The sequence below is a fragment of the Melanostigma gelatinosum genome (assembly GCF_949748355.1).
Source record: "Melanostigma gelatinosum genome assembly, chromosome: 17".
Lineage (NCBI taxonomy): Eukaryota > Metazoa > Chordata > Actinopteri > Perciformes > Zoarcidae > Melanostigma > Melanostigma gelatinosum.
Genome location: NC_136650.1, coordinates 13,253,432 through 13,266,676, shown reverse-complemented (window position 1 = coordinate 13,266,676; position 13,245 = coordinate 13,253,432). Strand labels below are relative to the sequence as shown.

Below are 13,245 nucleotides of genomic sequence, written 5' to 3'. Positions count from 1 at the left end.
CTTCATCTCCCTCGCCAAATGGGACACACACATTAACACACCCCGCCCAACAGAGGGAAGTTGGGCCTCGCAGAGGGGACAATTCACCTTAATGAAGATTTTATGCTCAAAGGATCAGCTCTGCTTGTACTGAACCTGAGGTCCCTTATTGTCCACTGGATGTTAAATTGTCTTTAGCAATGCAGTGTCAGTATGTTACTCTTCAACACAAATACACACTTCCACACATCACATTTAGCTCAGGCTTTCATCCACGCCACATCTCCTCCCTCTCGCTCTGTAAAGGAACAGTCCGGCAGTCTATCTGACCGCCTTTGCCCACCCTTTAAGATTTTGAGCTGTGACGTATTTACTAACGGGGACACGCGAGTTTTCACACCGATGCTCCATCTGCTTGCGTGGGCGACTATTTGGGGGAGATAAACTGCGCCTCGCTGGTGAGCCGCTCTTACCGTTTTCTTTCCGGTATCACCCTCACTTGTCAACAAGCGCACCTTCCTGCTGCTCCGGCGCGCGCTCTCCTCTGTCACTCTGAACCTGCAAGATTGTGAATTACATAAAGTCGGCTGGAAGTTTTTCGGACACGCTTTCCAACATACTAAAGTGAGATTTTGCCAAAAGATGCTGGATCGTTGTAAGAAAACAGCATTGCTCTTTGGATGCCTGGCTTGTCTTGTGGCGACCTCTGTTGTAAATGCAGACGGTAAGTTCATATTTTAAGATTTTGTACTTGAAGAAAATTATACAAAGATAGCCTACTATACAAATGTGACAACAAACCACATACTTTGTTATAAACTCACAGTTTATTCCCAAAGACAATTAGCCCACAAGCTTGTATTATAATATTTAGTTTAGAATATTAGTTTCCTTCAGGAAAGTTAGGGGTTGGTGATGCACGAACCGCTGTGGACTCATCGACACTTGCCTTGCTTTCTGCATTTAGTAATTATGTATTTTTTTTGTAAATTTAACATTTTATTGCAATAAAAACAATATATATTTTCGTCGAATTTCGAAATATTTCGAAATATTTGCTCTTAGGAACATTGGCTTGAGTGATTCTTAACACCAAATAATGATGGTAAAAAAGGTGCTCTACAAGTCGATAAAAAGAATAAAACATCCAATAAAAAAAGAGAAATAAAAAAAGAAAACCTAGGCTACCACATAAACTTAATGCCTGAATAAGTCTTCATTTGATTTAAATTAAAATTTATTTTATAGGAGCTTCAAAGCTCAAATCAGAGTCCAGACTTTAACCTCTGATTTGGTTTGATGGTGTGACAATGAGGTGGTGGTGAGAGGGACGCATGCGCTCCTGTGATGCTTAAATTGATCACTCCTGTTGCCAAAACTGTATACAGTCAAACTTCTCTGTTGAGAATTGCTCCAATGACATGCAAGTGTAATGCTGTTATGTAGAGTGATCCTTTATACAAAATAATTTGATTTATTCACCAACCTTTTCCCAGCTGTCAACATATATATCTAATAATATTGTGAAATGTATTGGGGCCTGTAATTTTGTATGTGGTGATAATCTTTTAATAAGCTTAGAAATGTCTTCATTAATTGATGATCCACACCAGCAGTTCTACTTAAATGCACATCTGTATTGTGGCACACATAGTATGGATTTACATCGATTTTGCGATCAGTCTCAAAATCCATATTTCTCTTTAGGTGAGACAGAAAAGGCTAATTAATGTTGTTTAGATTTGATCACAATTGACAAAACACTTTGGCGTTATCCTACAGACCCAGCCAGTTCTCAGAAGCTCACAGGTCAAATTTAAACTGGTGCTCATGACAACGTGTATGACTTTGTGCCATATAGGAGGTTAATAAGAGGAAATAGGAAGTTTCAGAGGGGGTCCTCTTACTCCCTGCTCTCTCTCTCTTCCCTCTCAGGTCGAGTGTTCGTGTTGGACCTGAGAAACTCCTCCGGCCTGCAGGGCTTCAGAGATGCTGAGGGAGCTTGTGCCTCTCGACAAGCCCGCTTGGCATCAGCAGAGGAGCTCCATCATGCTGTGGTGGAGTGCTTCTTCTCCCCATGCACCCGTGGGTGGCTCTACGGAGGCACAGTGGGGTAAGGAAAGACGCATTGAGGGTGTTTGTCGCTTTAAGGGACATGTCGGGCGTCTTGAGGTCAAAGGTCATCTTGGTGTGTGTATGCATCTCTGTGAGCGCGACAGCGGCTGCAGGAACGGATGAAAGAGAAAGGAAGTAAAGGCAGCAGCGGCAGTTATAGACAGGATGGGAAGATAGAAGAAGAGAGTGACACATTTCAGGGCGGGGGGGGGAAGAGAAAAAGAGAGAGGAAGAGAGGGAGAAAGACTCCTCTGTTCCCTCCTGGAGGAGGAGGGAATTCTGAGCCGGGGTGTCATGTCGACAACTGCCTCCATTTACACCTCTCATCTCCACGGTAACATGACACACAGCTTTCAGCCCCCAGAGACAGACAGACTCCCATGCAGACAAAGAGGCAGAGCTGCTCTGGGCCTGGAGGGAGAGGATGCACTGTTAGTTCATAGTGAGGTGAGTCGTTGGTGTTAATGACAGAGGACACATGAAAAGTACGTGGTCTTTGTGGTTTCAGTATAAGGTGATTCCAGGGCTGTGAGGTACATGCTGTACAGCATTACATGGTGACGGTGCTTGTGTTGAGTTAAAATACGGCCTTGAATTCTTCAAAGACGAGTGGCTATTTTTGCAATATAAGCATATCGAAATTGAAATGAAGGAACAGTGTGTTGCATTTAGCGGGATCTAATTAAAGTCTAAAGTAATTGATTATTATATCAATAAGAATGCCTTATTCATTATATGATCAGCTTTAGTTTTAAATTGTTCATGTTTTTGCGACGGCCACCATCCTTCTCTTACATGCTTGGCACACGGGAGAAGTTTCATTTGGGAGGCTGCTATGGCCCTTTAAGTATAAGAAATCCTTCAACCATCTTATTTCTCTATTCCCCCTCCCCCCTATTCCTACCCCAAACTCTTTCCAACTGAAAACAGACACATATTTAGCTACTTCTGTGTCGAACTGAAATGTTTACCTCATGATCAAAGCCGTTACAATTCAGTTTCTTAGCAATCAATAGTTGTTGAGATATTTCGGTATGCCCTAAAGTGGTGACAGACAGGCCGACAGACTACCTGTCCCTAGAGCCACACCTCTAGCATCTAGCACGGCGAACTCAAGCATGGCTAGCACAAGCATGGCTCCAGACAGGCCATGACTGAATCATTACAACTCTCTGTAATGCTGCTGGATAGATTAAGGGCCCTTAAAGTACTTCCACAAGTGCATTAGGTTTATTGAAAGAGCTAAAGAAGGTATTGGAAGTTGATAAATGTATGATTTTACATTGGTTTATAATGTAATGACTTGGCAAATGAATATATGAAATACAAATAAATAGATGGAAAGGATTATTCAAGGAAGGAATCATCAGTGTTATGAAACTGAACCTGCTTCAAAATGGTCGTCTGCCTCTGAGAATGACGAACGTCTGGTCGGAGGAAAAGCTGACACTTTTTTTTCTCCTTTCCGTACGCTCCCTGCTCTCTACGTGTTGGCCAGCGGGCATCAGCTTTCACACCTGCTCACCATGTTTCACAGTGTATCACCCATCTCTGTCTCTGTGTGTCGAAGCTGAGTTCATCCCTACAACCCACGGCCTCTTCTCTTGCTCTGTCTCAATCCTGTCTCAATCACCACAGCACTCGAAAGTGAGCAGAACACATCAGAGAATTTCAAGTTGGTTTTTTTCGGCTGTCATATCCGAAGAGAAGGGTTCTGCATACGAGCCTCTTCTGCTCCTTAAATAAATATGTGTTTTTCAGAGGGTCTCTGATAGAGGTTAATCTTTCTCTCTTTCACACACACACACACACACGCGCGCACACACACACACACACACACACACACACACACACACACACACACACACACACACACACACACAGATGCCTCCACATGCCAGAGTTTAATGTGAAAACAGTATTTTTTGTGTGTTTTCCTGGCGATTTCTGCCCTGCTGCCTGTTTCTCTCTCAGATTGTTGTCCTTATAAGCTGAAGTCAGCATGGCACAAGCATTATGACTCACACCACCTCTCACATTCTCACTCACTGCCAGTCAAATTATTTCCAATTACTGGTTCTTTGATTAAGTCAGTTACACAAGTACACACAAACACACACACACACACACCTTTTCCATTTGATGAAGCTTGATTAATGTTATTACCGTGCAATATTACGGTATATGAAAAGTGTAATATGTCTGACTTTTAATTATGTTTCTGAACTCTGCTTTGCATTTTCTTTCCAAATGGAAAAGTAAAGTAATACTTTGCAGATATCCTCCGTGTTTACAGGTTAAAATCTGCTTAAAATCACAAGAGCTGCTATGGGAGCATGATGTGATTGGCCTGGGAAGTTTGAGTCAGTCTTAGATGACAAATGGGCAAGTGATGCCATAAACCTTTCATGTGGCAACAAAAATAGACTGTTTACTCAGCATTTTTTGCCACAGCTTGTAGGCGTCGTTTGGTCTCTGTGGAAAGCGTTTTATATTAAGTCCCTGATGTTGTGATTGTTCTATATGAAGTGGGCTGCAACTCGAGGCTTCTGGGAACATCTATTCGTAATGTGCCACAGTGTGATAACATTGTGCCGCAGGCTGCAACTTGCTGATAGTGCAGCATGTCTGAGACATGATGTGTGTTTCTGGACTCTGATGTCACACTGTAATAATATTTGAATAAGCAACAAATCAGACGGGGACTGAGCAAGCAGCACGTGCTGTTTATATCTGTCCGTGTGTGTCGTCATATTTTCTGTATAGAGCTGCAGGTTTATTCAGCAGAAATCTCACTTCACTGTTATCAGTAGTGGAGGAAGAATTATTGAGCTCCTTTACGTGTGTAAAAGTACCAATATATTCATGTAACAATACTCCATTACAACTGAAAGTCCTGCATTCATATTAAGTACATAAGTATTATCAACAAAATATACTTAAAATATCAAAATTAAAAGTACTCGATCGGCAGAAAAATGTCCCCTGTGACTGATATATTATTTATTTATTTATTATTGTTATTAATTAATTAATGAGAGAGGAAAGAAGAAAAAACAAAGTTATGCTCCTCTTTTTTTTTGGATGTGGGGTAAAAAGGACCATATTTCCCTCTGATATGTAGTGGAGTAGACGTATGAAGTATCTGTCTGTTGATTATTTATCTGTTGATTTCTAGGACCACGGTGTGCAACGTTGTGGGCAGTGCACTGAAAGCAGTGGATGTGAGAACAGAAAACGCCAGAGAGGACGCTGCACACCTGGACGCCTTCTGTATCAAAGACAAAGGTCAGTAAACACACGGTACACACAGATATATACACTGCCGTGTGTGTCTTTCCTGAGATTTACTAAGCGTTCCTTATATCCTCTACTTTCAACACTCTCCATCCTGCAACATTGTGTGTGTTTGCCATTTCTATGTTTCACATTAACACATTCAGACATAAAACAGGAGGCTTGAGGAAGTTTGATGTCTTGGTTTTTCCTGAGGGGAGAGTTACATTAACGGGGGGTCCGTTGTAGTATTTGTAGACTTTTGTGCAGTATGAGGGTCCCGTAGATGTCAGAGATGGGGATGAGTTTGCAGTTGAGGATTTTTTTAGGCAAAGCAATCAATTCTGTCCAGTTGCTTTCTCTGCTGAGCTGAGTTGCCACACAGATATAGAAAAGGTGAGAACACTTTATATCGCTGAACTGCAGCGTCTCCACTCTTTACACCCCAAACCCGTCGAGCTGGCGCAGGAAAAGGAGTCTTAGGAGGGCTTTTTTGATGATTCAGCTGTAGGTGCCTTCCCATTTCAGAGAGGAGTAAATTGTTGGAGGCCGTTAATGATCAGTGGTGGGAGAGATTTCCCAACTCTCCAAAAGTTGTCTGCATGAGATCAGCCCTACTTACAACCCTATTTAACAATTCTAAAACTGATCCTTTATTATTTTAATCAACAATAACACAGGATTTGATTGTATTTTGAAAAGGTTTTTATTTTGGAGAGTAAATACAACAACTGAAAACTTAAAAAAAATATGTAGTGAGTGGCATTTTTTGCTAAATCATTTTGTCAAAAAAAAACTGTGCTGCCTCTGTAAAACTACCATAACAAATTAGACCAGAGTCAAGACAATACACTGCCTTTATCTCCTCCCAGTGGCATTGTTAGTGGTCCTGTTTGTCAAATTAACATCCACATTTTCCACAAAGCCCATTGCTTCCTGTCCCTTGAGTCATTCTAATCTCTTTCTGTTTACAAATGGCAGAGTGATGCTGTAAAGCTGGATCATAATTGTGTGTCATGGTTCATTAACCACACTGTGCAGTACTGAATAGGGATTCGAGCATCTCTATATAATAGTTTGTTTTACAACTCAAAACATTTCTATTCCACTTTGTATGTTGTATGTTTTTTAAAGCTCACATGCATGTCTGTGTTTGCTGTTGACAGGTGTGCCGTGCAGTGACCCTCCATCCTTTCCTAACGCCCGTCTACAGGGCCACACTGGGTATGAGATGGGAGATGAGCTGCTGTACACCTGTGTGCCGGGTTACGCAATGCCCAGTGGACACAGTGCCTTCAGCCTGCTGTGCGACAGCTGTGGAGAGTGGTATGGACTAGTGGAGATATGTGTCAAAGGCAAGAAGGTCTTGAAACTGTTCATCTTTGAGAGTGGGACAGAAATGGAACCCACTTCCTGTTCATCCTCTTCAAAGTTGCGGATACTTGATTTGCATCAGAGTAGTCCAGATTATGATGAGATTTTGATTAAAATGAAGCACAATCGTCAGATTTATTCTGTGAATTCTACTCCAACACAGTTTAAACATATATAAGTTTCATGTGTACGCCAAATTCCTACCCTACTTATGTATGTAACTTAAAGATGGTAACATCAGACCATTTTGCCCTCAACATTTGTTGCGTTATAGTTTCAGAATGATGAAGACAGTTGAAGAACAATTGTCACAGAATAGGATGTAGGCTCTACAGGATGGCCAACTTGCCAACTATCATGTTTTCCCAAATGCTGTAGGTCTTGGCTGAGCCTCGAGTGTTGGCTCCCAGCGTTGTTAGGTGATCAGTGCTTGATTCTTGGCTTTTTGGGAAACAGAGTCTCAGTTGTGAGTAGAGAATGGCTCCTATGACACCTCAGTGTGACATGCCATAGCGTGGCCCAGTTCATAGCAGAGGGAGAAGAGTTGAATGTGAAAGCAGAATGCCATGCCTGTGTCCATGAGTAGCTAACAGGGTCGTACTCATGTTTGTGTGCTACACCGGCGGTTCCTGAACTGTCCCGAGATCAATCTGAGGAATCAAAAAATGATTTAAAGAGATAACGAAGGGAAAGCACAAAGTTATATTTACATTACTACTGATGTATTTTGTGTGATATACGGGATTCTTTCACCTTGTCATGCCTCTAGAAATCCTCCAAACAAGCATCTGACCCCTGTGATGAAGCATCACAAGCAGACAATGCTTTACTTTAGAGGAACAGTTCGACTGTTGCTGAGAGTTATTTTAGAAGATTGATTTAAAACAGGAGGAAACATGCCTGGCTCTGTCCAAAGGTAACAAAATACAACTACCAGCACCTCTAAAGTTTACGAGTTCACACATTATATCTAGTTTGTTTCCGCACAAAAACTGAAGCAAAGCCAAAATGTTGCAGTGCTATTTCTCGGCCAGGAGAAGAAGGGACTTCCTCAAGTCTCCGCTGGTTGCCTGGCATTAGCAAAAATAATGAGCTTTCGAGGTGATTGTAGGGTAGCTGTTTCCCCCTGTTTCTAGTCTTTATGCTAAGCTAAGCTAACTGGCTGCTGGCTGTGGCTTCATATTGATGTATAACTTTTCCTTTATACATTAATGATCCAAAAGGTTTGGGAAGCCCTGATCTAAAGTACTTCCACATTGTCAGAATCCAAAAGTTGTTTGAATTCAAATGCCTCTTTGATTTTTTTTGAGTTGAGTTGTTTAATAATTACTGTTCACTTGATGCAACTTTGTCAATGTGTCCTTGTTGTGTTTCTGCAGATGAGACTGAAGGTCCGGTGGACTACGAGGACAAGTTCACTGATTCCTATGGAGAGGCAGAGCACCACGCTGAGAGACCAGAGGAGGCTCATGGCGAGGTGTACGAGGAGGTGCACAGAGCTGCATACCCGGACGAGGGGAGGAGTCAGGAGCAGCAAGAAACAAGCTTCACTGTCGCAGTAGAGAAGGAGCATCAAGACCAACATGGAGAGCATGATGTTGAAGGAGAGGTGATTGGTAGAAAATATGAAGGAGGTGAAGAAGGAGCAGAAAAGGACGATGACCGGGCTGTTGAGGCCACAGAAGCACCTGTCTCTCTTCTCTCCCAAAAACACCTCTTCTGGTTCCCCTCTGAGGCCTTCCAGGAGGAGGGACATACTGTCTCCACCAATCCAGTCACCCAGACTACACAAAGAGCCCCAGGCGCCCAATCAGAGGAGAGTAAAGAGCGTGACAGCCAAGAAACGCTCCACCACCAGCGTCCAGTTGATGTCGACGACCACGATGACGAGCGAGACGGCTACGATGATCCAGACACAGATGACGGAGACGATCACGATGACAGCAACCACGAAGAACTGGATGCCCATGACGACAGCCACCATGATGATCTAGATGACCACGACAGTCGCCAGGACGAAGACGGCGATCATGTGAAGCATTACATTCCAGCTCAGCATGATGATCTGGACAGACGTGACCGCCACGAAGATCATTATGATCACGATGACAATTATGACATGGGCGAACACGAAGAGGGCCGCGATCGTGTTCGCAGCCGGGAGTATGTCGAGACTTACGATGTACGTGAACGCTACGAAGAACACGACAACGTGACCGACGATCGTGTGTCCGATGATCGAGAACATCCTGATGGCTCTGAGGAACATCCTGACCCCGATGACCGCGAGGAGCATTACGACCCAGAGGAGGATGACGACGACCGTTACACTGATCACCATGATCATGAACACGATGACCATGACGGCTATGATGATCATGACAGCCATGAAGATGACATTGACGGTCATCAGCATGTAATATTTTCTATAGCAGCGGATGAGCATCAGAACGGCACTCAGAAGGGAGCAGGAGGAGAGGCCGCCACAGATGACACCTGGCTGGACGGCTACCCTGTCGTTTCGGAGGAAACAGAAATTGGTGACTCCACAACAGAAAGGGTACGACCAGAGGATACAGAGAGGGGGACAGTTGTTGGGGCAGCAGACAGACCCAATGAGGTGGAAATTCGTGGACCGGGCCCTTACACCAGCCTACCAGAGGTGGCCGAGTCTCCCACCACAATGCCTGCCTTAAATCAAGGGGGCGCAGAGGAGATGTGGCCTGGATTCATCCCCAGCACCGCCCCCTCACAGCCCTCAGACTCTCCCTCATACTCCGACACCCTGGACTACGACACACAACAGGCAGCTCCCACCCACTTCTGGCAGGGTGACCTCACTGAGCACCCCTTCCTCGATCACGGCCCGGTTCCACCGATGCGCGACGGCGACGACGTAGTGATGGAAGAGCACACTTTACACAATCTGCCCGGTGAGACCGGCGAGAGGGGTGAGATTGAGGGAGATATGGGGGAGGCGATCTGTACAGGAGACACCTGCCCTCCCCGTCCGCCGAGCTCCACCAGCCGAGGTCCTACGGTGGCAGCGATAATTGTGGCGCTCTGCGCGGTCGCCACGGCGGTTATCGTTGGGGTGTGGTGTTACCGACGGCAGCAGCAGAAGAAGAGCTCAGTGTACGAGATGAATGGGAAGGGCCAAAGTCAGACCAGACAGGGCCAACAGATAGAGATGCAGCAAAAAGTGTAAGAGTGACGGATGAGGAGAGAGGGACACCAACAGAGGGCAGAGACATTTAGGAGGGATGGGAAGATTCGGATGAATTTGAGAGGAAAGCACAGCCCCTCATCTTGCTAGAAACTACTGCATAATTTCAGAGTTCGGATAGGTGTGAATGGATGAGTTGTGCTACAGCCCTGTTCAAGAGCACCTATGGGATGCAGAAAATTGTGTAAAACAGTAAGAGCTGATGCTTAACGCAGTGAAACAAGATGGTAGATCGATTTTAAGGAATTTTAGTCATCTGCATTATACCCTACCCAATATTTTCAAAGCTCTGACATCTAGCTGGACATGTGGAGAGGGTATCTAGACTGGACTTAACTCCAGCAACTGAAAAGGGAGACATTAAGGAATTAACCATGTAGGAAAACCACAAGAAGGCATGCCTGCCCACCTGAATATATGAACTGAGACTTCAAAGCTCTTGGACATTGTTCATTGACTGCTCATTTATTGTTGATTTAGCTGCATTGTTCTCGATTCCCCATCTTCTTCTGTTTGATAAGAACTGTATTCCACTTGTTACTCTAACACTTTGCAGAAGCAGATTTGGGCAGGTAGTGACAAATGAAGGACCAGGCTTCTGTCAAACCAGCAAGAACGGAAAAAAGGATGATGATGTTTAGACTAGATTAGGGGGTCAAATGAGCGGCATGGGGGGAAAGATGTGAGAAAGATGGTTCCTCTGTTGGTTATGGCAGTTGGCATCAGTTGGCCAGATTCAGCCCCTGTATGTGTGTGTGTGTGTGTGTGTGTGTGTGTGTGTGTGTGTGTGTGTGTGTGTGTGTCTCAGGTCCGTGCAATCCGCCGGCCAGCGGTATGTTGTGTTTGCTGACGGGATTCAGACCAACCAGAGATCAAACATTGTGGTACTGCCATGGCAACAGAGAGAAACTACAATTAAACAGTTTATGCTGGGGTAGGCAGTTTATTTTTGGCATCATTGGGCAAAAAAATCCATAATAGCCTATCAGGCTATTGTTATTCAAGTGGTCTGAGAGAAAACTAGACTTCTGCACCTCTTCTTGTCTGTTTTGGGGCTTTAGAAAATCAAGCATGTGACTGGAGACTTTGGCCAATCACAGGTCATTTTGGAGAGAGGGCGTTCCTATTGGCTGTACTCGCAACGTTTTCTCTCCATCTCTGAAACGCCGATATTGTAGTCTCAAAGGGCTTTACAGGCCCACACGTTTGCAAAGAAAATAGGACCGTAATTGTCACAGAATTGCCGCTATGTAACGGCATCTGGGTCGGGTTACTCTATGAAACGTGCATCTGGTGGGAGGAGCCTAGGACAGAGAGGGGAAAGGTGCAGGAGGAGGACGACTGTATTTTCAAAGTCTGGCGATTTCTTTTGCCTTTCCAGGGCATTGTTGCCCCCAAAAAATATTGCCTACCGCATCTTTAAAGGGTTGGTAACAGTTTGACATATGCTGACGGCGTAGGGTGTTCAGTGAAAAATGTAGTTCGATTTTTGAGTATTATGTGGAATTGAAGCCGATAACTTTGGGTTAAGATTAGGGCTGGACCACATGCCCTAAAATGTAAATCATGATATTGTTACATTTAGCTACATAATGCTAAATGTAATGCTAAATATTTTTAGTATATCAATGGATTATACTTCCTTATTTGTGTTCTTTTATGTTTGTCCTGATAAAATACAACATGAGAAGTTTAAGAGTGTTATCTGAACTGGATTTGTTAATTTAACGCTGTTCTGTACTTCAGAATTTCGACAATTTGCAATATGTGTACATTTAGTTTTGGGTATGACTTTGTAGATTTAGTTTATTGTACAGTCCTTGTTCCAAAAATGAAGGATTGTACAGTGTACTGTAGCTCTGCATGATTTGGTGATATTTGTTTGTGTACTGTGCCAAATACTTGAGAACAAAAGTCACATGTTAAAATAGAAAACCTGATAAAAAGGAGCAATTGTAAATGAATTCAAATAAGAGAGTTTAAACTTACATATTAGAGGTTGTAATTCTGGTGGTGTAAAAAAGACTACAAAAAGTATGGCAATAACTTCAATAGAAAGTGCTTCTAATTAATGCCAAAAGTGGGCGACGAAGCTTTATGATGTGACGATCATTTAATCTTTCCTCACATCCAGTGTTCTCAGCTGATTTCTAAAAGTATATATTTTTGATGGTGTTATTTAGTAACATATTTAGTTGTGAAATGCGTTTTTGTTGGATTTGGATGCGTTATGGGAAAGAAATATTTCATCAATCACTTTGATTTCAGTATTGTGGTGTCTGAAAATGAATTGACACTAAAGTGTTGATGTGGCATGTTTCTGTAAATATGAATCTTTGACTGTAATCATTTACTGGTCACAGTGAAGCATTACATGGTGTGTGGGGAAATACATTTGACTTGTGTTTCTTCGCCAAGACAGTCGAGCACAGTTGACATGACCTCTTCATGTCTTTCACAGCTCATCTCCACTTCAGTCAAAATGCCCTTTACTTCACCAACTAAAGCTGTTTGAAGACAAGTGCTGTACTCAATATTGTAGATTATCGAGGAATGTCTGGTCACACACCAGGTTTGCCACATCATAATCATCCAGACTTGTAAAATACGGAGACTATATTTTGGGTTTGGGACCACCTGAGTTATGTGCAAATCATAAAGAATCAGAAAGAAAGCAAAGGACTCTTTTTGACATCGTTGACTCTCATTCACATGATGCTAATATGTCTCCATGCCTGTTTCTTCTTCATCTCAAACAGCGTGATGTGTGTGATGGAAGAAATGCGTACTGTATTTGTGTCACAATAAACTCCTAAACATGTGGTATTAACTCTTGATATCTACTTTTATTTTTGTAATGTCTCTAATCGAATGGTCCATTGTTTACCATTCGCTCTTTACGTTTGTGAAAGTGATCCACTTTTAATATTAAGGCGTGACTTTGACCTGTGGCCTTGACTCCCGACAGTCAGCCTTTTATGTAAACCGTTACCTAAGCCCCTTCTAACAGCCGTTATCCCCCATTTCCTTGTGGTGTTTCCCAAAAATGTTTAAAAAGAATGAAGATGAATGTTGAAAGAAAAAAGAGGGCAGATGAAAGGAAAGAATTGGCGAAGGAGAAGAAGGCAGGAGAGAAATGAGAAGGCAGAGTCAGAGAGAAGCTAACAGTAACACAGCGAGAACGTTCCCCTGTGGGTTTCTTTTACATCACCGTGTGACAAACTGCACAGAGACTCAATGTTCAAACATTATTAAACAACTCGGTGTTTCCTCTG

The 13,245-nt window shown here is 43.2% G+C and overlaps 1 protein-coding gene across 1 annotated transcript; it reads left to right on the top strand.

Annotated features, from left to right (window-relative positions):
- The first annotated feature begins 499 nt into the window (after positions 1 to 499).
- susd5 (sushi domain containing 5) lies at positions 500 to 12,777 on the top strand. Its single transcript, XM_079288717.1, has 5 exons — positions 500 to 703; positions 1,915 to 2,092; positions 5,273 to 5,382; positions 6,537 to 6,725; positions 8,124 to 12,777. Exons 1-5 carry the CDS (start codon positions 622 to 624, stop codon positions 9,950 to 9,952), a joined length of 2,388 nt encoding a protein of 795 aa, XP_079144843.1. The 5' UTR covers positions 500 to 621; the 3' UTR covers positions 9,953 to 12,777.
- Positions 12,778 to 13,245: the final 468 nt, after the last annotated feature.